Below are 25,760 nucleotides of genomic sequence, written 5' to 3'. Positions count from 1 at the left end.
CTAGATCATTTTTTGTGATTAATGCTAACAGCAACAAAAAACAAGGTTCAGCACAGGGCTCGACGTACTCATGCTTGAAATCAGAAGTACTAATGTAGCTAAATATGCTGTCTGGTAATTGGAAAAAGAAGTCATTGTCCTTCATCTACTGTACTTACTCAAAGCAGTTCTGAGCTCTAGCTTAACAAATGCTGAGTGTTAACAGTGCCACACATGATTTTATGTCTCGTGATTACGTAGCAGATGTGTTCCTGCTCCCTGCACTTGGTGCCCATTTATTGCCAAAAGTAACAAATATTTTATATTTCCCTGATAAATTTCCATCATTGATTTTTTTCTCATTTCTTTGTTCTTCTTCCTTTTTTATTAAACAGGCTAATTCCAAGATGTCTATCAGCATCCCTGCCAAACATGCCTCCTGCAGAGTGTGTTGCAGTGCATCTCTCTAGGTGATCTATTGGTAGACAGCAGTGTACTCAGACCCGCTGGGTTTAATCATGTTTGTATTATCTCCTCTAATCAAACATTCTCATCTCTCTTTTCATTTCTGTTCCCCAGTCCCCCCTTTTTTTTTAATAAAAGCTGCAAGTGCTCACTCACAAAAGGTCCCTCTTTGAATTTAGATGGATGGTAATCGTAGATGACAATGTAAACATTTTGCCTTTTACATTTGGGATGGATGCAATTTTCCTGTGCTGTGGAGTGTGCCGTGGAATTAAGTTGTCAAACTCTGGGTATGGCGCGAAGGAGATGTCTTCCTCTATATATCCTGCCCGTGACAACGTAAACCTTCCTTCAGACAACATACGCAGACAAAAGAAACTACTGTTTTAAATCCTTAACAGTCTCCTATTAACTGATATTACTGTTGTCCTAATGCATCTAATCCATCATGTTCGTACAAGTGTTTGCCTTTGTACTTGTATTTATATGAACATCAGCATCCAAGTCTAGGAGGGTAAAGAGGTGGCAGTGACAAATGACAGCAGTGCTCGTTACTGTGGAAACTGCAGTGGGTGTGCCAACAGCTGTAATGTAACCACTGGAGGAGACTTGCACCCCATTCTTCCCGTCACTATTACAAACTTCATGTTCTGTTTTCATGCCGCATAAAATCCTGAGTTACAGGTGTTGGATACGTCTCTGTCCAAGAAGCACTAGTATTGCCACGGCGAAGTTGTGTGAACTTTCAAAAGGGATAGTGGTTTGAGTTTCAGTTATCTTTTCTGGGCAGAAGAATGAGACTAAAGTACTCGGTGGGCTTAAATGCTTTGATAGAGGCCAGATGATAACGAAAACTCTGATAGTGTTCAATCAAATGAAATGGTTTAAAATAAAATGTCTCATTACAGCAGCTGCTTTGGATCAGTTTACTGATAAGGCTCAGACAAGGTGACCAAAGAGAGAGACACCGCTACACGTAGTGTCTGGTACAGACACAGATATACATAAATCCCATAATGTATACCGATTCTTTCTTTAGTCTAATCACTGTTAACGCTCTTGGCTTGTACATTTGGCAGAAAAAAGCAATCCATATAGGAAATGACCATTTTAACTCAAGGTTTTTGAGGACATAAAATGAGAGCGCAATAATGAAAATAAGGAGAATCTATCAGGCTAGCTTCAACTAAAGGCCTAAAAAATCATTTAGTTGAGGTCAGTAAAAAATAAATTATATTTCTGTTACAGAACTCTGACTGCAAACACAGCTGTGTATCTCTTGAGAAAGTTTATTGAACTAGCATCACTCCTGTTGAACATTTGACACTGAAGGGATGACTGACTACAAACTGTGTGTGAACAGTTGAAATTAGGGTCAGCATTTCAACCCTTACCTTGCAAAGGGAGCTCAGGTCAAAGCCATATGATTGGGCGTTTCGAGAGCCCGCATTCATGTAATTCCCCAGTAGTAGCACCAGCTCCAATAAGCGGCCAAAGGAGCGGCTCTTCCTGACCTCATCACATGCGGCATTTACGGCCAGAATATCTGGTCGCAGATTATTTACGTGCTCCTCAAACTGAAGCCGGAAGAGGATGTGGCTGAGGCGAGGACGCAGCCGCTTCACACTGCTCATCTGGGGAGGCAACAAAGTCAAGGTGGAAACAAGAAAACAAGAAGGCATAGATGGAAAAGGGATAGTAGGGGGAAAAGGGATTCGGAGAAAAGAGAATGAGGAAGGAGATGAGAAAAGGATGGGAAATGATGTCAAGGAGAGCAAACCACATCAAAGAACAGTCAAACTTAAAATAACTACAATAACACATTTGACACACTCTCACATTCAGACGATCTAATTTAAAAGACATTTATGCAACCAGCATGTTGGAAAGTGTTGCTAGGCAGTAGTAATAGATGCTGGCAGTGATTTGATTTGGGACCCAGGTCTGGTAAGTTAATTGTGGAGTTAGTGTCCATATAGGGCAGGCAGTGGAGGGGTGGAATATACAATAGGCTGCCTTGGATTACCACTCTCACACAATTAGAGAAAATTGGAAAATATTGCATTGGGCCCAGGACCTGGCCGACACAGTGATTGTGTATGTGTGTGCGGCGGGAGGGAGGGGTGCAGGTTCCAATTGTCTGTTTCACACAACAGCTGGCTGTGCGGTTTGATGTCCTCCATCAAGGGTTTAATTATAGCTACTGTAATGTTATCAAATGACTATTTCAGTCAGTGTGTGCTGGTCTGTGTGCACTTTGTGTCCGTGTATTTGTCGCACATAAAAGGAGAGGGCGGGCAACAAAAAAAAGAGGAATAGAATTATATAACAGAATTAAGAAAAAGCAAGGTCCACACGAACAAAACATAATGCTGAAACGAACCCCAGAGATGGGATGAATTATGTGATAAAGATATTTAAACGAGAAAAAAATAATCAGAAAAAGAAGAAATGGAGCAAAACACACCGGATCATCTGCAAATTGAATGTGTGCAGCTGCTCCCACTGGCCTACACAGGGCACTGGGAGGTTATACTGACAAGTTGAGGAGATGGTTTCTCTCACACACACACACACACACACACACACACACACACACACACACACACACTAACAAAAGAGTGGACTTATGGAAAATCTAGCTCATTTACTGCCAAACACTATTTCCATGAGGTGATAGTGAGAAGGAAAAGACAGCTCTGTTGATATCCTTATCTGAAGTGTCAGAACATTAACACTGAATTTAAAGATTCTCCCTCTCCCTCTCCCTCTCCCCCCCCCCCCTCTCTCTCTCTCTATAGTAAATATTTTGAAAACTTGCATGTAATAAATATTCCCATCAACTGTCAACAACAAATAAAATCAAAGATGAAAAAAGCATTAGTCCCGAGGATTTTAACTACAGCTCAGCCAGCAGAATGCACATACTAATAAACATTCCTCAGATTTCAGGAGTGATGCGGAATAATCATTAACTGCAAGTGATTTACAAAAAATTACAGGCATGCATATGGCTTCTGTTAAAGACATTAAAATATGCTTTCATTGACTGATATAGATGAGTTATGTGGAAATTTATATTTTGAGATTAAGCGCTTCTTCAACTTACTGTCACAAAGAACAGTGAACTTATTCACGTAGCTGCAGGAATACTCAGCAACTATGGTGGTGACCTTGTGTTAAGCTTTTACAACAGGCAAGACAGACCTGAAAACAAAATACTACTGCGCACAAGGCTGAGTTAAAGATCAATTGAAAGTGGTGTTGACTGAAAATAAAAAAGTGAATGTTTACACAATGGTAAATATTAAAAAAGTACATTAAAAAAATCCCTTTGAACCTGAGCTTTTGTGGGCCCACACGAGTAGCACAACCTCATTATATAAGCAGGCTCTCCTTTTTTCTCGTCTCCTCATTGAACAAGATACAAAAGATGAGTTATGTTTTTGTCCATAAGGTGGTCGGTAGGTAGAAAAATAAAAATACATAAATGACACCTCTCATGCATAATTCTGACTAAACCTCCTTTGAAAAGTCTTTAAGAAAATGATGCTGACATAATGAGGCAGAAGTGCTGCTCTTTAATGTGCATAAATTAGTGCACCAGTCCACAGGTGTCCCATCTTTCCTCTTAAGGCTTTAAAAGATAGAATTTTAAAGAGCTCAGGATTATGATAATTACATGAAAGTGTTCTCTGTGTGTGTTTTCATTGAAATAAGACGCCGAGAAAGAATACAAGACAAGTTTACTTGACTAAAACATTCAAATATTACATTTTATTACACCAAATATGCATTTTTTGGCTCTGATAAACTATTTAATTCTTAATACACTTGTGTTTAATAGCATCGTCAACGATAATAGGCACACTGTCTGAGGTCTTCCGGCAATAAATAAGGAAATATAAAGGAAAGGTCGTTTTTGTGCTGTATATCTGCAGTTGGTGGGAAGTTGACAGATGTTTGTGTGTGTTGTACATTTGTGTGTACTCACCACAACCCCAAACTGCTCAGGCTCTGACAAATTAGAGTACTCATTTTTGTATGTGGCCAGCGCATTAAGCTGCTCCTGCTCCGGTAGGTGCTTTACAAGGTTCTACAAAGAAAAGGAAGAAAGGGAGTGAGAAGCGGGAAGGATATACAGAAATTTACAGACAGCTAACCTGCTGCTGTTCTGTTTGGCGTTGTCTCTGTTGGTGTGTTTCAGCCATGTGGTGAGCTTTGTTACTATGATAAAATATCTTATTACCAAGCAAAGACTATGTAGCTTTATACAGTAGATACAACTGAAATGAACCACACTGGTCCATTGAATTGTTGTTAAGATAGAAAAACAGAGATTGACACATACATGGAAGGACAGACAGATGGATTGGATGAACAGAGTAAGTCAGTGCCAAGTGTGAGGTATACAGATGGCATAAACACATTGAAGTTATAGCCAAAAAGCTGGTAAAGCACTTATAAACACAAACAAAAAAAAACAAAACAAAAAAAAATTCAGCTAAACATCAGCAAAGTGCTTATTTATTTTTTACTGACATACTGCCTGTGCTCACCAACTGTTTCCACACCTGCTGTACTGCAGGCTTTACAGATGCCCAACGCTTTAGCCTTGGGCTACATGCTGTTTTAAGATAGACAACTAATCAAGACAATAGACAAAGAGTTGAACCTGACCAGCTGAGTAGGAGAAGGGCAAAACTAAAAATATACTTCCAGCCTCAAGGTGAAAAGTTGAGCATTGACTAGTTTCAATATTTTTTTCTCTTTTATCTCACAGCTAGCTAGGTCCAGAGTTGGGTGGAACGAGAAAGTCATCCACTAAAGTAACGGAGGCTCTATGGCTTCATTAAACAGCATACCTGGATCATAGGTTCAGAGAGTTGCTCTTCATCGACCTCCACTATCATGCGTCGAATTTCCTGATAAGGGATGCGGAAGGAGCCTAGGAAGATGGCTACAGGTGGGAGGGGGGGAGAGATGTGGCAAATGGAGAAAAGATTGACAGCTGAGCTGTAATGTTGAGATATGAGACAGTTGGTCATATAAGAACAGAAAAAACAACCAAACACACACAAAAAAGAACAATGCGAAATAAAACAGTACACACAAATCTTATGAAACAGGTTAGTCTGACCCACTCAGCCAGCGATGTCTTCATTTTTTCTTTCTGTCTTTAAAAAAATGATTTTAATTTTAAATGTATTGGCTTAGCAACCATGATATTTTCAAGCAAGAGTTAGGACTAGCAAAGGTATGGTGCATGCCTCGTCAGGGCTAGTTATTAGTCTCACAAGCAGAAACACATTAAAAAAAAATCATTTAAAATTATTGAGCATGTTTTAGGTTGAACACTTTGGAGTGTTCTGCATGTAAGTGTGTATGTGAAGTATGTTACAACATTACATTATGCATATACAGGAGAGCATGAACTTTTGAAAACGAGAATGTACCTTTTGTTTTGCACACTTTTTTGCTCTACTGGGTTAAATCATTTTTAAAGTTGTGGGAACAGAAATAATAACTTTTTATTTCAGGTTGAGCACCAACTTTGGCGTAACAATCAAGTTACAAAGACAAATGTTATGAACCAAGATATCCTCTCATATCACCATAGAATACCAAAAACCTGAGCCCATCCATGAATTCATATCCCTCAGTGTGCTGTTTCTCAGACACCCTGTGCCTAGAGAGAGACCTCCCTACATGGTGTTGAAAACCACCTGGCAAGCCTGATGAAATGAAGATGGACAAAAAAAACCCCAAAAAGTATACACACAGACTCACCAGGAAATCTTTTTATAGTGGTGTGTTTGCTTAGTACTTTGCAACTCTTGGAAAGACAAGTTGCCCAGGCATGTTCTATCCCTGGCATAAGTATCATATAAAGGGATAGCAGCCTCACCAAAGATCTCCTGTGTGGACAACCAACAGGATTGCTATGCTACAAAGACGTGCGTTCACTTGACTTTAAAGCTACAAAGAGACAGAAACACCTGCAGCTTGAAATCCAGAAGGCCCTGCAGGGCTTTAAAAGACAACAGTTTGAGAAAATGGCCTAAAAAAGTCAGCTTAAAAGACTAGTCATCACTTATTCCTGTGAACAGGACCAGAAGGACTTCAACTCCCGCATGGGACTTTAGAGTCACAAGAGGCGCCTCTCGAGCACCACAGACGACAACCACGAGCACGTATCCAATTGTCCCACAGGACTTCAGGAGGCCAACTACTACACAGTACATAACTGAGAAGAATTAAAAAGAAACAGCATGTGCAAGGATTAAACTGAAGTTTAAACACACGTCCAATAAATGATGAATCTTTTTTTTTTTAAAACCTGTATATATTAGGTTGAGGTTTTACTGACAAACTAGCCTATCTCTTCTTAAAGCATACGTAAAATGTGACACGACTGTGATATAAGCTCCCGGCTGTAACTGGTAATGAGAAAATTTTAGTACAATTCATTAGGCAGAATAAATTTGCACTGTATCTCAGTATCTTAACAGTGATGGCATCAATCAAGTAACAGAAATAAAACAGAAATAAAACCCCTTCTCAGTCCTTCTCAAACCTCAATCAAAGCTTTTAGACTCTTTACCTCCTATGGTGGACCACATAAACCACCAACTCCCCCTTCCCCTCCCCCTTGCTCTCTAATTTCTGCTGCATGATTTATCACTGTTACTGGGCTGATTAGACTCATTTTCTTTTAATACGTGAAACAAAGGTCACAGCTCCATGCGATATAAGCCAATGAGGTGCTAAGATCTGAGAGTGCTTAAGAGATCAGCTGGATCCTCATTAATGCCGGGTGTTTTTTAAACCGTCATTTTCAGACCAAGCATGCGTGTGTGAATGCATGAGAGAGATGAGGGAGGGAGGGAAGGAAGGAAGGAAGAAAGAAAGAGAGAGAAGTTCTTTTTTCCTTCTTTCCTTAATGGATCTTTAACGTTGTTAATTAGGTCCGTGTGAAGAGATGAGTCATATGTGGCAAAGGCCAGGTTCACATGAACTGTCTGTGTGTATTAATTGCCATAGCAACATGCTAAGGTGTAAAGCATACCAAATTTCTCTATAAATGTATATAAATCTGCCTTTTTTTAGGAGTAGATAGAAAGGAAACAAATACTTACACAGATTCTGTGCAATCTTTGGATCGAGCACCTTCAGCTCTTTAATTCTCTTCTTTATGGATTTCTTATCCTCTGTATCCTCCTCTTCTTTTTTAGCTGATAAAGACAGAAATATTAAACTGCAGCCACCACACATAGGCAGAATTTAGACAAATGAAGCATGAATGAAACACACACACTTGGAAACAGCACAATTATAACATTTAGATATCAGTACAACATAAAGAAGAGAACAACAGCAAAAAGATTAACTAGGTGGTGGAGAAAGTTCAGATGCATTATATTTATTTATTTGCTGAGTTGAAATATTCCATTAAGTGTAAATATGTCAAATTTTTTACATGTCAGCTATTTCTAACAGGCTCACAAAATATTTCCGCAAGCCTTTGTTGTATATATTTACATATTTTTGCAAGCGAAGAATGACTCAATGATATGATGCCATGTGAGTAGAGAAGCATGGAGAAAGGGATTATGGGGAAGTTCTCTCATCACACCACTGAGAGAGTAAGGTACGGGGCCCGTAAGCACAGAGTTGCACATTCGGCAGAGATGTTATAGGTGAAGGTAAATCTGCTTTAGGGTCATGTGGAGGCAGGTAGGTGGGATTGTGACAGAGCTGTTGGTAGATAGGAAAGCCAATGAGACGACACAGAGATGTATGCTTCCACATCTGTTCACACACATACACCCACATCTCTCTCACACTCACATTCACACACACTCTTGAGCCACGATCACAAAGAGGAGTTCATGGTTGGTTTTAATTATTTAAGAGACCAGATTAAGAGAACAAAATGTGCATCCCAGGAGTTTTCGGGGTAATTGTCTGGTGCTGTAATTATCGTGTATGTGGTGAGAGGGTAGGAGAGGGGAGGAAAGTAGAGGAGAAGAGGAGAGGAAAGCAGAGGAGAGGAGGGGAACAGATCAGAGGAGCACACGGGTTAATCCACAGGAAAAGGTATTTCTGCTGTTCCACATGGACTCAGTCTTCTTTCAGGGATTCTGTATCTAATTAAAAAGTGAAGAGGTATGCTGTGAACCCCCGCATGAAGAGACTGGTATGATGTCCACAAACATGAACACCTACAGTATGGCGCACCACACACAAATACACAAACACGGCCACACACTGAGCAATCCTTGGACTTACGTGGTTCCTCTGCCAGTACACTCTCCTCACAGTCTTCGATGTGAGAGAGAGAGAGAGCAAAACGCAAAAGAGACACAAGGGAGGGGGGGGGGGGGGTGGGGCAGTGAAAAATGTGTACCATGGATAGAGGAGAGAGATGAAAATACATTTTTATAAGAATGCTTCCTGTCCACTGCAGCGTGAAACACAAAGAGAAAGGAAACCACAAATACGCTCTAAAATCTGACTTGGAAGAGTGGGTTTAACAGACAAATATTCACTAGATCAAATGAAAAATGATGTATGCTTTACTTTCACAGCTTCCCAACTTCTTTTCCCCAAATCAGGTAGTCTTTAACCACAACTGCTAACATCACATTTGTGTTTCTAGCCTCATCAATAATGGTAGTATAACACCTTTTGGATAGTTGAATGGACAAACGAGCAATGTGAATGTGTGTGTTTGTGCAGCTTTTGTGTGACATTTAGAAACTCTGTATTATAGTATGCATGTCCTTTTTGTTATTGATATTGCAGCTCTAAACATGGCTGAAATGTTTCCAAAGAAGACAAGCAAATTTGTATGAAGATGGGAATAAATTTCCACTTTTTTCTGCATTCAACATTTTACAGAAGCTAAATGGATCTGTGCATTTATCTCCCATTAGAATAATAATTCATGTTAACTCAACAGTTTACTTACAACAAAGTTTTAAAGCACACATACAGTCAGAAAGAACACACACCCTATGCCATTTCAATGGTTTGACATATCAGGACATAACAAAAAAATGGTAGGTAACAACATCACATGACATATGTCAGTGTGTCATTATTCACTGAGGAAAAACTAATTCAAAATGCACCCCATGATTCAGTAGCTTTTAGAACCACCTTTAGTGGCAATAACTTGAAGCAATTGATTTCTGTATGATTTCATTAGTCTGTCACAACCTTGTGGAGGAATTTTAGCTCACTCTTCTTTATAATGTTTATAATGCTTCAGTTCATTCATTTATGCACAGCTCTCTGAAGGTCCCGCCACAGTATTTCATTCAGGCTGAGGTCTACACTTTGACTGGGCCATTACAGCACTTTGATTTCACTCTTTTTCAGCAGCAAATCTTTTTGTAGGAGTTTTGCTGCTGCGTTTGGTATCATTGTGCTGTTGCATGACCCAGTTTCAGCCAAGCTTTAGTTGTCCGACAGACTGGCTCACATTTTACTCGAGAATACTTTGATATACAGAGGAGTTCAGGGTTGTATCAATGACTGCAAGGTGCCCAGGTTCTACGGCTGAAAAACAAGCCCAAATCATCAGCCCTTCACCACTGTGCTTGACAGCTGGTGTGAGGTTTCGGTGCTGATGCGTTTGCTTTTTGCCAAATATGATATGTATTATAGCCAAACGTCTCCACTTTGGTCTCATCTGTTCAAATGACATTGTTCCAGAAGTCTTGTGGTTTGTTTAGATCCAACTTTGTAAACTTAAGCCATGCTGCTATGTTCTATTTAGAGAGAAAAGGCTAGCTCATCTGACCTTGTAGTGGATTTGCTGGGAAGTCCATCTCTGGCAAGATTGCCATCTGTCCTGAATGTTCTCCACATGCAAATGATATTTCTCTACAGCATGCTGGATTTCAAATGATTTGGAAATTAACTTATAACCCTTCCCAGATTGTTGGGGAGCATCAGTTGCTTCACTAATACCATTAGTGACAACTTTGCTCTTTGGCATCGAGTAAACACAAACCTGAATGCTCCAGACCAGCCAACTGTCAAAACCTCTGTTTTTATAGAGACATTCACACTTACTCAATTAATCAAGTGCATTTGATTAGCAGCACCTGGCTGCTGATTACCTTTTTAAGGGTAAGTAAGGGTTTTGTCTTAATTCTTCTTAAATAAATAATGACAAAATGTACAGCGTCATGTTTTGTAATTCACCAGATAATTATTTTTAATCCTGAATATTGAGATGTACTAAGAGGAAAGCCCTAACTCGCCTCTAGCTTACTACATTAAGATGTTGTATTGATCTATTCGTCATGCAGTTCGACAAAATCGTATTTATTACGAAGTACACAGAGACTCTCAAACACATAACAACAGAGTATCAACAACCTCGTTTCAGCACACAAACACACTTGGCTATGTCACAATCTATGAAGCGTCCTCACATAAGGGCTAGAGACATCTCTATTGTATAAGAGATAGTGAGATAGAAAGATAGAAATTACATTACTCCAACGTACGCACGCACACAGTACACGCACGCACACGCACGCACGCACACAGCTACCTCAGGTGTTATCGGTTAAATCAGCTAATTGGATTGCCCCCTTCCAGCATCACCCTCTTATCCTCTTTGGCCTTAAAACAGCTCTTCTTCAGGGAAGCCTGCTCATTATACATCAGCCAATTAAAATATCCTGCAGGAGGGTCAGAGGTCAGTGGTTAATCAATCAGAGGGAGTGGCAACAGTTGTAGTTATCAGATTACGCTATCACCCAGGAAGTAGGAAAGATAAGGATGCACTTGTGAGAGCAAACCAGTGGGGAGTCTGCATCCCATTACACATCTAGCGAAAGCAGAACAGGAGCACAGCGTAGGTATGATGCGACTAGAGTAGATATTTTAAGACCTAATGACGAGTGGATTAATAAGTGTAAAAAGATGACACATCACAGGAATAAAAAGCTGCACCTGTTCAGAGAGGGAGAGAGATGGAATCAGAGCATGACAGGAAGAGGCAAGTTACAAACCCAGCCATCGACTAAAACCACTGTTAAGATCAGGAGCTGAGATCAGATAACGCAGAAAACGGAAAGCAGGAGTCAATCACAAGACAGCAGAGAGCAGTGCATTAGGAACAGACACCAGCAATGAGAAAACGGCTCTGTTCTGCCACAGCAAACGTCACATAGTGTGAGAAGTCTCTTCATGAAGGCTTGTGATAAATGTCAATGTGATGGAGGGACGGTGGACAAAGGAGGAGGACAGATAAGTATGAAAAACAGAACAAAGATGAATGGCCGTCTCAATTTCTTTGCCTCCAGTGTAGGATCCTTAGGGGAAAAGGGATTCTGAATTATTCCAAAAGTGACAATGAACCTGAACCTGAATTTGTGTTTTTGTAAAAACAAAAAACAAAAAAAAACCATAAATGGGTACACAATAAAAAGAAGAAGTTGTGTTATTCTCTGAAGAAAAGCACAGTAATGTTCAGTAGCAGGGTCAGATGAGGATCCAAAGCCAGAATTCTGAAAGAGTTTTGCTCTGCTCACCTTGCTTGTAATAATTCTACTGAGTACTTCTTATCCAATCTCTGGCACAGTTTAAAGGCACTTGATAAAAAAATATGACAATGTGTGACACTGCACACACATGCACACCCACGTGCACCCCTGCGTGCACGCACACACACACATCCCCAACCACAGCAGTGCTTCCCACAAGGCAGTACCAGTGAATTGTGCCATCAAAGCACTAAAGGGAGTGGTGGAAGAAATAAAACTGCTGTGAAAGAGCATGACTGACATGACAGGCAGGCCTCAGAGACAAGCAAGTAACACCTTATATCCCCCACCCCACCTCTCTCTCAGACACACACACACAGCCTACTTTCTTCCCTTGCCCCAGCCTTTTACACTCGGATCACCACTTTATTTTATCAGGTTGGATTTCTAATCAGAGAAAGAAAAAAAAACACCTTACTGGAAAACATGCGAGTGCACGTCATTTCATCTTGTGTTTGTCTATGTCGCTTCCTATGTGCCTTTATTATTTATGGAATGATATAGTGGCACAATCGCCTCCTCTGAGGAAGCAGATAAGCGCACAGCGAGGGGAAAGTTGAGAGGGCCACAGACTTGAAAGGCTAATTAAATCAGTGTGTTGTTTCCAATAGCCAATCAAGGCAGTCATGCAGGTAAAGTTTAAATCACTGCTATTAAAGGGGTTTCTGTGGCAGGGATAATTCAAGGGGCCTTGAAATTCAATGTGCAGACACCACACACACACACACACACACACACACACACACACAAAAAACTGCCTGAAGCAAAATCCACTGTGAGACATCTGATGCACAGGAGGGGGGCTGTCTGCAGCAAGTGAACAAATCCACCATTCCGACACATCTGTCAACTCTACAGTCAACAGAAGGAAAGGAGAACAGTCAAACCAGCTGCACAGTTTGACTGTTGACTCACTATATGCTTCGGATCCAGATATGTCCTGAACTTCAGTCAGCCTGACAGAGAGCACGAGAGACATAAGACACATGTCCAGTAGTTACTTGGACTATGCATACCCTGCCCTCACCTTTCCCTCTCCGCCTCATCGATGCATACACTCCTCCATCCTGAACAGCAAAGCGATGACAGCTCGACTAGTCTGTTTGCACATGGACTAACCTCCCCACCAGAGTTTTGTGAGCGCCAGTGAGTGTGAGACAGAGAGGGAGATCAGAGTAATGAAGTGAGGGGCTCTATTTTGAGTGAGCTAATCAAAGCGAACCATCCAGGGCCACCTCTCTCTGTGATCCAGACTAGATGACCCAGGGCCATAATTAGTCTGAGACTTTCATTCTGATAGCAGCAAATTAACAGACTTCATTAGGCTGTTCTCTCCTCCTCTATCCCTGCTATACCAAGATCACTTCAAGTGTCCCTGTATGAGCACCAGCATCTACAACATACTGGCCAATTGCTCTTCACAAAGAAAGGAACACACCCCGCAGAGAGAACGTGCAAGTATACACATTTGGAAATCAAAAGTTACTGACAATACATGAAAAGGTTTATAATTGATTAGAAGCCTCTGTTAATCAGTGTGTACCGGCCTGTGGGGATGAATGTAACAGGATGGTCTATTTCTCAGTGGAGTAGTGCCCTCTAAAGGCCTCATGAAGACCTACCAGTGCCCTCTTAATACATCTGTGTGTTCGTGTGCATACACAAGCGCACACACACACACACACACACACACACAAATGAGTATTTTCTGACTGCTCTGTCATATCAGGTATGAAGCATTATTATCTCCATTTCATTTCACTGTCACAGCCTCAGTATGATCTGCACAGTTGTTAAGCCCACCCTAACATTTCCCAAGTCATTCAATGGATTGATGACGGCCTAAATCATTCACCTCTGAAGTCATTTGCAATTTTTTCCGTTTTTCTCCCACTACCTTCCCTACTTCCAGCGTTGTATCCTTCCCCTCCCTCCTCCATACACAAACCTACACGTGTGGATGAAAAATCGCAGCAGAAAAATAAAGTCGCGAAAGCAAATATGTTTTTAACGAGCCGGCCCATTACTTTGATGATATGAGAACATAAAAACACAAATTGGGACTAAATTGAAGTGCTGATGCTTGAGAAACAGAGACAGGAAAAAAACCACAACTCAACAACAACAATGGAGGAGGAAAAGAACAGAAAATAGAAAAAGATTAAGCACACACACACACACACACACACACACACACACACACACACACACACAAAAAAAAATGCAAAGGGTGGGGGTACGTGTTTGTAAAAACGTGACATTTTCAAACATTTCAGGACACTGTCACAGGTCCAGGTAATTGGTGTGTGGCTCCAGCACACACTGTAGCACATTAGACATTTCGTAATCTGACCAGAATATGGCTGCGTGGCGGGTTCAAAATATATATGAAAATAACAGGCTGGATGTAAAATAAGGGTGTGAGAGGGTGGGTGGGAGACAGCCATGTGTACGGTGTGTGATCGGACGTTCCCTTTCAACAATAATGAAAAGAGCCTTTAATGATTATGCATTTGATGAGATCTCTCATACTGGCACAAATTTTCTACAGCCACACGGAAAGTCATTATAGAGCTAATGGTATTCTTCAAAATGTCAAAGCAAAACCATAAAGAGAGCGAGAGAGAAGGAGAAAAGAAGCACAATCGAGACAGAGACACACAGGAGAGAAAGTCCATTTGATGAGAACAGGTATATATCAGCAGCAATGCTGACTGCTAGGCAGCTAGACATGGACATGCTGCTGATATCCTCATATAGTCAGTGCGGTTCAAAACAAGCTATATTTAAAACATTTGATGTGATTTTAGAAGCTAATTCCTGCCCTCAGTGAACAAAGCTGCACTCCGTGCACCTCTGGAGGTAACACAGATTTTTATTTTTATCCAGCTAAGTGAGATTAATATGGTAATTAGGCAACTTAAGAATACATAAGCATAAATGAGAATATAATGCTAAGTTCTCAAAAAAATATTTAGGCATATGATTTTCAACAGGACAGCCTACTGTAATGCTTTTATCCCCACCTTCTCTAGTCCTCAATCGTCTCCTAATTCTGTGATGGTGTCCACCAACCTCCTCAGCTTCTTTTCTTTTCTTGTAATTCAAAAGCCTTTCAAGTTCTCCACGCAGCAGACCACAAAAGCTCTCGCTTTTGTTTTAGGAAATACACCCACCTTGCATTTGAGAAACCCATTAACCATCATATACATATGTTAAATGGCTCCAATTTACAGATACTCTGAGGGTTAATGCAGTGAAGGCTGACAGGGGAGAGGCATGGATATGAATGAACACAGCTGTTTAATGTGTCACATCAGCCTGAGTATGACAAGTGATGAAAAGCTGTTAGCGCTGACCGGTCTTTACCACCATATGAGAGCCTTTTCTTTACTGTATGTGCTGCTTAACCGCCAAACCAAGCATACGAGTTAATTCCCTCCTACATACCAGCCCAATTTCTGCTCCCCAAATATACTTGTGCAGAATGACAGGACCAATGCAAATACACTTCCTTACCAGACCATTATATTCATATGGAAATTAGCTGTCTAATTATCTGTTATAGCATGCCAGCAGTAGGAAAAGAGACCGTCTTTCCTCAACTTTCTCTTTAACAGGCTACATTGATCTAGTGAGCCTGACACTGACTCAAACCAAAGCCTTTACACTGCAGTAAATAACATTTTAAAAAAGGATAGGCGTGAAGCATCTTGTCCAAGCATAACCATGCTATGACTTCAAATTATTTATTCACTAAGTATTCGTGCATCATCACGCTAAAACATATCCCAAGCTGCATATGTTTACAAGCTTAATCTATGATTCCTATTAATTATCTGCTTTGCCAGACATTCCCTATTCATATTGTACAGTATTCTTAAAAAAAGGAGGGAAACAACCAAAAACTTAGGAAGGCAACAACAAATACAGCATCACCACTGGTAATCAGATTAAACCAAATTAAATACTATGTTTGCACTGATCAAATTAACACAACATCTCCACGCAAGCATTATATGGATTTATTGAATAACTTTTTCGGTATATTTAAGACAATCATAGAACCACTTTTCAAAGCTAACGTGTAAATTACCATACAGTCTATGTGCTGTGACGGTTTTGAATTATTCCTTAAGTATATCTCTTCCAAAGGTATAGTAGTACACAGCATGCTGCTAATACTGCAGCATGTTATCTGTGGTGTTGTTTTCTCCCAACTCTTCTGTAATAACTACATTTTAAAGTTTAAGCATTTTGTTGCATAACACAGAACAGCCCACGGCCATTTTGAACCTTTTTTTACCAGCCGATGTGAGCTGAATCCTGTATTGGTCAGGCTCCAATAGTAAATAAAATAATAATAATAAAAAAAAGCTATTAACTTCCTTATGTTTCTCAATTTTTAGCAGTTTCTTTCCCCAACACCCTTTCCATTTCTCTTTCTTTTTGTCTACCGTCTTGCAGCGTTTCAGTAGAGGTAGGTTATTAGTGGATGCTTGTATTCCAGGAAGAAATGGCAAACTGATTTTGTGATCTTTGAGGGTTTCGTCTAATTGGATGTTATTTATTAGTTGAAAAGAAGGCTCAGGAAAGGGCAGCTCTCTTCATGTTGTTGCTCATTTTTGTTCCAAGCACTATAGCGACGAAAACTGTCTCTCTGCCCTCTCCTTGATAAAAAGAAATAGAAAGAAAACATGCTGCAGACGTCAATTAAGATGTTACTCTTTAGAACACGAACTGCAATTATGTATATTCATATAACATGCCAGTCTGACAAGTTCACATATGGGGAAAAAAGAAAAAGAAATTGTTCCCCCCCCCATATGTGAACATGGTAACAATTAAAATTGTATCTTCAAAATCTCAAAGGGAATTCTAAAATTCTGAATCAAGATGTAATTATAGAATATACTAGAATTAGAATGACACATATGTGGACGATTACAAAGTTAATCCTTTATACCATTACAGTGACTTTTAAATCAAACAATCAAGTGTTCAAAGTGCAGACTGTGATTGCCTCTACCGGGCCTTAAATGCAGCCACCTCCAGGTGCTGCTTGTTTGTGGGTCTCTGTCTTCAATTTTGTCTTCACTAACTGAAAAGCATGCTCTGCTGAGTTGAGATCAGGTGACTGACTCAGGCAATGAGGATCTTTCTCATTTCTTTGCCTTGAGAAACTCTTGGGTTGTTTTTGCATTAGCCTTTAGCTCATTATCCTTTGCAATGTGAAGCACTGTCCAATCAGTTTTGGAGCATGTGCAGCAATCCAAGCATTAGTACAGCCCCGTAGTGCACTTCAGAACTTATCTTGTTATTTCTATCAGCAATCATATCATCAATAAACACTAGTGGTCCGGCTTCCACCATGTTTTTGTTTTTTTTTTAAAGATGTTTCTGGCGACGTCTGATCTGGCGTTCTTGTTCCTGAGTATAGCCCATGGTTTGACAAACTCACCATTTCTATTCATGACCACTCCTAAACATTTTCCTTTTTCATTTTGCTCATTTTGTTTTTTCAGCTATGCGATGGCCTCCTTCACTTGCACCAGCATCTCTTTAATGAACAACTAACAAGTGCAACTTAACACTCCAGAACTTTTATCTGTTTAATTTGTCGTTTATCACCAAGGGAATAGACCTCACCTGACCATGAAACTGTTTATAAATCAGTTGTACAATTACATTTGAGCACACTCAAACACTCAAAAGTGTTTAGAATTCCTTAACTCCTTCAATTAAAGCACAAAGTCTGCATTTCAGCTTTAATTACATCATGGCTGTGTGGGGGAAAAAGAAAAAAAAAACACCAATAAAAAAAAAAACACTGGTGCTGAACAGTGGCAAATTACAAAAAAATGCCCAACAAATGTCCAACAAATTATGGACCTAACAATATGGCTGATCCAACCATGTAGGCTTAGCTTTTATTATTAATATATTCCTTTATTGAAATAAAATATATTAGTGTTTCCTAAGCCTGGCTTAGTTTATGATGTAAAAAAAACCAGCACCACTAATTTAGTCATTCCCAGTTTACTTCTCAAAGAAATAATCGTTCATTTTATGAAAACAAACATTTAACCAAATCCAACTGAATACCAAAAAGGCAGGTCTCTACAGGTTTGTTTTAACTAGTGCCCATTATGTTTAAAAAATTACCATCACTGCTGGCTGATCCAGAAGCTACAACAACAAACAGATGAGACATGAGTAGTGCAGTAAAAAGAGGACATGTTCCTCATAGTACTTAATTCCCCACCTGCCAGCGACTGGAATATGTTCTGTGATTTTCACCTTGTCTTCTCACTAACACCCAAAGGAAAGCCATGTTATACATGTTTTATCTCTATCTATTGACACTGATACTCTCAAAGAGCTTCTCCAGAGGCTATCCGTGAAATCACAGAAATTGCCAACACTTTTGAGAGCTGTCAGCTCGTTCTCTGCTTGCCCACTCAGTACATTTGCTTGTTTGTTTCTCCGCTTTTTCTTCTTGTCTGTCCAAGTAAGTAAAAGGCACAGTACAAAGAAGCCTTTTTTACTCTGAGTTCATCAAATGTTAAAAACATAAATAAATAAATCTTAGTCCTTTGATATTACAACTATTTATGTCAATACAACCACCCCAAAGGGGAATGCACTGCGCAAGCATTCGATATATCAAAAATTGGAGGGAGATTTGAAGTTATAGTGTTTGCTTATAAAACTAAATCATCTACTTTTCTAAACTATTTCTCTCTTTACTGCTGATGGCAAGTTAAAACTAAATTCACTGTAAAATTAAAAGACTCCATTTAGACTGACGCAATTTCTAAAATTACACAAGTTCCTTGGATAATAATTCACCGATCAATCACAGAGTTATAACACTGGCTGGAGGTCTACACTCTTGAAGGATGATGTTACAACTTAACTTTACAAGGTCGCATAATAAATCCAAGTCTGTGGTTGCTTTGGCAACACATGTAACACGGTCCACAGACAGAGTTTTATAGGCGTTAGAAGAGGCTCTTCATGTTAAACCAACAGGCTAACAAGTATTTTGAGCAACACGAAATACTTCAGATTAGCTACTACCTACCTGCAAAGGCTTATCTTTAACACTGGTGAGTACGAAGAGTAAAAATACGAACAAACTACAGTCTTCAAATCTGCATCATAATAATGATTAACTGCTTTTACTTTTAGTAAAATGTACAAGACAATCCCAACTTCAAATGTTTGTCAGATTTAACTAGATATAAAACCTTTTAAATTTCAATAGCTTTTATAAAAAAAAAAGTAAATAATAAAAAAAATTAAATAGAAAAAATGTAGGGGAGAAATACTGCTCAGAAAGGTCAGGTCAGCATCATGCACCTTTATACAATTATACAGGTGCAAGTAGTAATGGGGGATTTCTTCATACATTCTTATATAGTTCTATATTGTGTATTTTGTTGTACAGTTATTTTATTTTCAACTTTAATTTATATATTTATCTTTATCTTATTCTTCCCAGTTAAATTTACCCTTCATTCTAATTTGTGTTGTACAGTTATTTCATTTTTAACCTTAATTTATATTCTATTCCTTCCTAGTTAAATTTACCCTTTTTAATTTTTCATATTTATTTCCTATCTTATTCATAGCCTTTTCCTTTTTTTGTTTTCTTTAGGTCACGAGCAGTTGTCCAAGCATTTCACTACATATCGTACTGTGTATGACTGTGTACGTGACAAATAAAATTTGAATTTGAATTTGGGTTGTGCTTCTTTAACAGATCAATTGAAATCCCTCAGTGCATGACTAACATGCAGGTTACAATTTCACAAACTCCCACAGTAACATATCTGAAATTAGTTTGGGACCAACTAAAACTGATGCTGCAAGATAAGAAAAGCAGGTAATAATTAAAAAAAAATAAATTAAAAAAAATAAAAAATCTACTAACCTTTTGTTTCTGTTGTAGAGCAAACATCAAGGCAGATCATGCAGCCAAGCAGAAGTTGCAAAAGAAAACAAGAGAAAAAAAGAAAAGAGAAAGTAAAGAAGCAGAGACAAAGCAAACAGAAAAAAAGAAGAAGACAGTGTTATTTGAAGTAAGCATTACTTTAGACTTTTTGATGTCAGTAAAGAAATAACAAAGCACTACACTGAATGAAAAGTGATGCTGGAGACTATAGAAAGAGTTCATGTACTATATGCACTGCCAAGAAATATGTATAATTGTTATGACAGTTTAGGTTCAATTTTGATTTCTTTCCAATAAAATCAAACAAAAAGCAGATGCATCACACAATTTTGAGATCTCTCTGTTCATTGAAATAGACGTAATGTTCTAACATTCAACACTTATTTGAAGCAACAATGACACCGATGGCTGATGATGACTGTGTCATAATCACATCAGACATTACATGTCAGAGGCTTGTTTCTCTCATTTGAATAGATCACATTACACAGACTGATTGCTCTCATCACATGTATCGGCATATTGTTTGCCAGATTTTAAACCTGCATAACTGTTTTGGCCACATTCACAGCAGCGACTGGAGCTAAAGTGCAAATTTCACATCTAATGTCTAGATAAGAATCTGAAATGTTCCAGTTAAACATTCTGCAATGTATTTTCCGTTGTGCTTGTGTTTGCACAAAAAAATGTAAAACAATATTCTCATCTACTTCCAATCTTTTGACATGGATGTGCAATTTTGTCACATTATTCCGCCCAAGTTCACAGGGATTTTTCAGCAAAAACAGTTCCACAAAACAAAAACAAAAACTGTGGTTACATATGTGTGCAGTTATGAAAATAAATGCACTATTTTCCAGTTGTTTTGATGTTATTCATTGCACAGGTCACCACACAATCTGTGACAATGACTTATAACAGAGCTAAAGCCTACACCACTTGTAATTCTCTGACTTTTGGAGTTTGTTGGTGAAGCTTAAGACCTCCATTCTTCCCTTATGGCTTCTTACTTCAGGAACTGATACAGTAACCACAAAGGCAGCAATTATGGCCCTCAGTTGTCAAGGGAGCAGATTAAACCTTTGAGTTCAGAAGCTGACATTGTAACAACAATAACTTTGTTTAATTTACTATTTGTGATTATTCAACATAAGATAAGTCTCAGTTATAGATATAATAATTAACTTTGGCTAACACCATAATAAATAGCAAATGCAATTAAAAATCAAACAGGAAATAAAGGAAGAGAGAGATATAATAAAGGTCATCACTGGGACTCAAATTGTGGATGCTGCTGTTCATGGTTACTATCTTAACCTCACAAATGAGAGGATAAATTTGAGTGAACTACAGAGTTAAGAGTCATGGCTGTTGTACACCTGATTTGATTTTGTTTTAAATACATTTTAAAAGCTAGACCTAAACCATAGTAAAGGTAACTCGTATTTTCAGCTTGCAAATACAGTCTGTGATGATTAAGTTGACTGTGTATCATTTATCATGGTTGAGTTATTCTTACCCGTTAAAATCATGACAACATTCATTAAGTCTTTGGGGCTCTCAAATGACAAGACAGCTGACCTACAGTGGCTTGCAAAAGTATTCGGCCCCCTTGAACTTTTCCACATGCTGACAGATTACAGCCACAAACATGAATCAATTTTATTGGAATTCCACATGAAAGACCAATACAAAGTGGTGTACACGTGAGAAGTGGAACGAAAATCATACATGATTCCAAACATTTTTTACAAATAAATAACTGAAGAGTGGGGTGTGCGTAATTATTCAGCCCCCTGAGTCAATACTTTGTAGAACCACCTTTTGCTGCAAGCTCTGAAAACTGCTATTCACAAACGCTGTCCATCTAATCTGACTGAGCTGGAGCTGTTTTGCAAAGAAGAATGGGCAAGGATTTCAGTCTCTAGATGTGCAAAGCTGGTAGAGACATACCCTAAAAGACTAGCAGCTATAATTGCAGCAAAAGGTGGTTCTACAAAGTATTGACTCAGGGGGCTGAATAATTACGCACACCCCACTCTTCAGTTATTTATTTGTAAAAAATGTTTGGAATCATGTATGATTTTCATTCCACTTCTCACGTGTACACCACTTTGTGTTGGTCTTTCACCTGGAATTCCAATAAAATTGATTCATGTTTGTGGCTGTAATGTGACAAAATGTGGAAAAGTTCAAGGGAGCCGAATACTTTTGCAAGCCACTGTATGTAAGCACACAGATTCAGGTGCTTGTCTTACACTGTAAAAGTAGACGAGGAATATTAACAATAACCAACAAGAATCATTTTTTAATGTGTTTATTAAAGACTTGTTCCAGACATTGCTGTAATTTGCCCAAGACTGATAAGAAAATGTAGCAAACAACAACAACAGTTTTACACTAAACAGTTATTTATGTTAAAGTTTACAATTCCTATTATCTATGTTTATGGGAAAATTGTCCCTCAGATAATGGGAGATTTAATCTATATGAAATAAACTAATATAACCTTTTAGCTATATGCAATGGGAAAATGATAACATCTTAGGAAGAATGTGGGGAGAAATGGGAGTCCGTGCCTGGAGTTGTAATGGCATGAACTGACCAGGGACTAACAGGAATAGCAGATAAAACATTGGGAAGATTAAGTGAAGCAAAAAAAAAAGAAAGAAAGAAACCCCCGGCCATGGTTCTGCATGTGTGCACAGACAGGGGCGGGCTTGGACGAGGTTAATTATTTAATAGCCAGTAAATGTTATCGTAAACATATATATTAGGGATAATTGAGTAACCATAAGCAGCGTTAAATCTTATTAAAGTCAACATCTATTGCCTTGGTAAGTAGCTTTAAAAGATTGTCTCAAAGGTCCTCAGACAATTACTGTATGGGTGGCTTTATTAGACCTACTGCTTCTCTACTGGGAACTGTCACTCTTCAAAGAAATGCAATTTTGCAAACTGCTTGCTCCTAAGTGGTTCACCTTAAAAGGTTAGCATGAGAAATGGTGAGATTTTTGACATTCAATGCAATGCACAGAGCTACACTCAGCACCACCCATTTTTGATGCTTTGAAAAGTTGATCTTAAGTTGGGGAGTTTTTGCTGTTTTTTTTTTATTTATTTTTTTATTGGGAACGCAAGCAGTGGGGGAATGGTCTAAAGGGAGCTTACAAGAAAAGCTGTCTACTTGCATGCACTACCACTGGCTGAACTGCAGTGGTGCTGTAAGAGAAAGAAAGTGGGGGAGAAGTAGAAATTATAATTAATTAATTATAAGTATAGCCGAGCTGAAGTTGACTTCCCTGTCCAAAGTAATGTTTACAGTTTACAAATTAGGTTTTGTTTAGACAGTTATGTTAAAACACGACAATAACTTTTTATACTTGTGTTTGAGGTTTGAATTGCTGCAGTGTTAAACCTCATCCTACCAAATAGGGTCTGCACAGACCCCAGAGATATAAGTTGTCGTCATATCTGACAGGATATTTAATGCAGGTAGGGTAGTTAATGATTGTTTGCCATGGATCCTGGACTGAAGTATCAGAGTAGCAACAGGAATAAGGTTAATCTGTCATTTTAAAGGACAAAGACCTAGGGCTGGGCGATATATCGAGTTTTTTAAAAAATATCGATATATTTTCATACGAGATATAAGATGTGACAATATCGTTTATATCTATATAGTCTATGTTACGTTATAATTATACTTGTGGAGCCGCAGGTTTGCCTCTCTTTCGTCCACTTTTGTCTCTACGCAACGTTACTCGGCCTCGCCTCTCCTTCACTGAACACAACTCCGCCTCCCCCATAACTTCACCTGCAGGCAATGACAAGATGAAAGCGGAAAATCTCCGTTAGCGAGTTACCATGCGTGGGGCTGGACAGCGTCAACGTGTTAGCGAGCTAACCGTGCTAACGACATGCAGCCCGTAGGGCTGCACGGCCTAAAATCCTTTCATTTTCTCAAAAATCGACAGTGCGCAATATGTATGAATTCTGGTTGTGCTTACTGATGTAAATGATGTAAATAAAAGTGCCCGTGTGACATCTGGGACACAGTGTGACTAAGAACTCTCTTTTTGTTCTTAACTTATGGCTTTTTTAAAAAAATTAAAAAATAAAAAAAAATCGAGATATATATCTTATATCGCCATCCAGCTAAAAAATATCGAGATATGAATTTTGGGTCATATCGCCCAGCCCTATAATGACCCCATATCTACATTCATCATCTGGACTGGGAACATCCCAAACTGGAAGCTATCATCATTGGAGACCTCGTCCATGCTGGGTCTACCTGAGACCTCTGGGTCATGTCCCACACATAAAATGGAGAACCAGTTCTGCTACACTTCAAGCCCCAGCGCAAAAAGCAATGACCATCCTGGGAGTGAGGAACCTGCGGAGGTGACTGTCCAACTCTTGGCTGAAAAATCTGCTTGCCCAAGGTGTTGGAAGGTAGGAGCTGCTAGCTCCTCCGGTCACATAACACCATTCCATGAGTACAGCATGTGGCAAACTGCATCTACTGTAGAGCTACATTTCGTGTGCATTTAGCTGTAGTTGCTTTCAGTCATTTTCTGTCGCTATGCAATGATAGTAAGAGCTTGGTTCACATTGCCAAGAATAATTCTCAGTGGGTGCTGGTCTCCACCAAAGCTTTGTCAAATATTCTGTTCATAATATTTATAGAATTTATATGTGCAGCCAAGATGTGGAGGAAGTCTCTGATTTTTGCAGATTATGTGGTTCTGTTGGCTTCATTGGGCGCTGACCTCCAGCTTGCACTGGTGCAGTTTGCAGCTGATTAAGACGCTTCAGGAATGAGAATTAGAATCTCCAAGTCTGAGGCCATGAGTCTCAGCTGGAAAAGGATGGTGCACAGACTCCAAGGCAAGGATAAGCTGCTGCCCCAAGTGTTTTAGTATCTCAGGATCTTGTTCATAAGTGAGGGGAGAGTGTCACAGGAGACTGACAGACTGGTGCAGCATCTACTATAATGCAGACACTACACCAGTCTGTTGTAGTGAAATAAAACCTAAGTATAAAAGGGAAGCTGTCTAACTACAGATCAATTTATTTTCCTACCCTCACGTGACAACCCAAATAATGTTAAATTAAAATTAAATTAAATTACCAAAAACTACCATAAAGGATTTTAAATAAGCTTTTAAGCAATAACAAAAATATTTTTTGTTTCATGAATAATTAATGTAATCCAATCATTTTCTTTAATAATGAGACAAAAAAATTCATCTTTGGCATTAGATTAAATTTAGTAGAATGGTACTGAAATCCTAAACCACTTTTTATATATATATATATATATATATATATATATATATATATATATATATATATATATATATATATATATATATATATATATATATATATATATATATAAAAACAGGACTTGTACATAGTACATGTTGTAGATATGTCTCTACTAAAAACAATCCAATTCTCGAAGAAAAGTGAAAATAACATTCACAAACATTCATTCCACCTCATTTCATTTCTGTATTTTATGTATATAAGTTTAGATGAGTTATTTATAGTTGGTTTACTCAGCTTTGTGTATGTATGTGTATGCATGTGTAATGTATATATAGACGTGTGTGTGTGTGTGTGTGTTTTACATTGCTGTGCTTGAGAGCCACCATCTACCGGAACCAAATCAAACCAAATCCTTGCATGTGTCTACACATATACTTGGCCAATAAACACGATTCTGATTCTGATAAAGTACTGTATTTTTCAGACTATAAGGCACACTTGAATCC

General features: G+C 38.8%; 1 protein-coding gene across 10 annotated transcripts in view; it reads right to left on the bottom strand.

The window, feature by feature from the left end:
• LOC113020887 (protein diaphanous homolog 3) overlaps positions 1–25,760 on the bottom strand; it is a 175,155-nt gene that overhangs the window by 103,054 nt on the left and 46,341 nt on the right. For 7 of the 10 annotated variants that reach the window (XM_026165174.1, XM_026165235.1, XM_026165207.1 and 4 more), the window contains 6 exons: positions 19,954–19,962; positions 8,737–8,769; positions 7,584–7,679; positions 5,310–5,404; positions 4,439–4,540; positions 1,839–2,078 (listed from right to left, as the gene is read on the bottom strand). In XM_026165174.1, the coding sequence (XP_026020959.1) occupies positions 1,839–2,078; positions 4,439–4,540; positions 5,310–5,404; positions 7,584–7,679; positions 8,737–8,769; positions 19,954–19,962 (575 nt within the window). The remainder of the gene's footprint in view (positions 1–1,838; positions 2,079–4,438; positions 4,541–5,309; positions 5,405–7,583; positions 7,680–8,736; positions 8,770–19,953; positions 19,963–25,760) is intronic. The other 3 variants (XM_026165227.1, XM_026165242.1, XM_026165217.1) reach the window with 2 other exon arrangements.

This window comes from Astatotilapia calliptera, chromosome 1 (genome assembly GCF_900246225.1).
Source record: "Astatotilapia calliptera chromosome 1, fAstCal1.2, whole genome shotgun sequence".
In the NCBI taxonomy this organism is placed as follows: Eukaryota; Metazoa; Chordata; class Actinopteri; order Cichliformes; family Cichlidae; genus Astatotilapia; species Astatotilapia calliptera.
The sequence above is the reverse complement of the archived record's forward strand: the minus strand, read 5'-3'. Positions and strand labels throughout refer to the sequence as shown.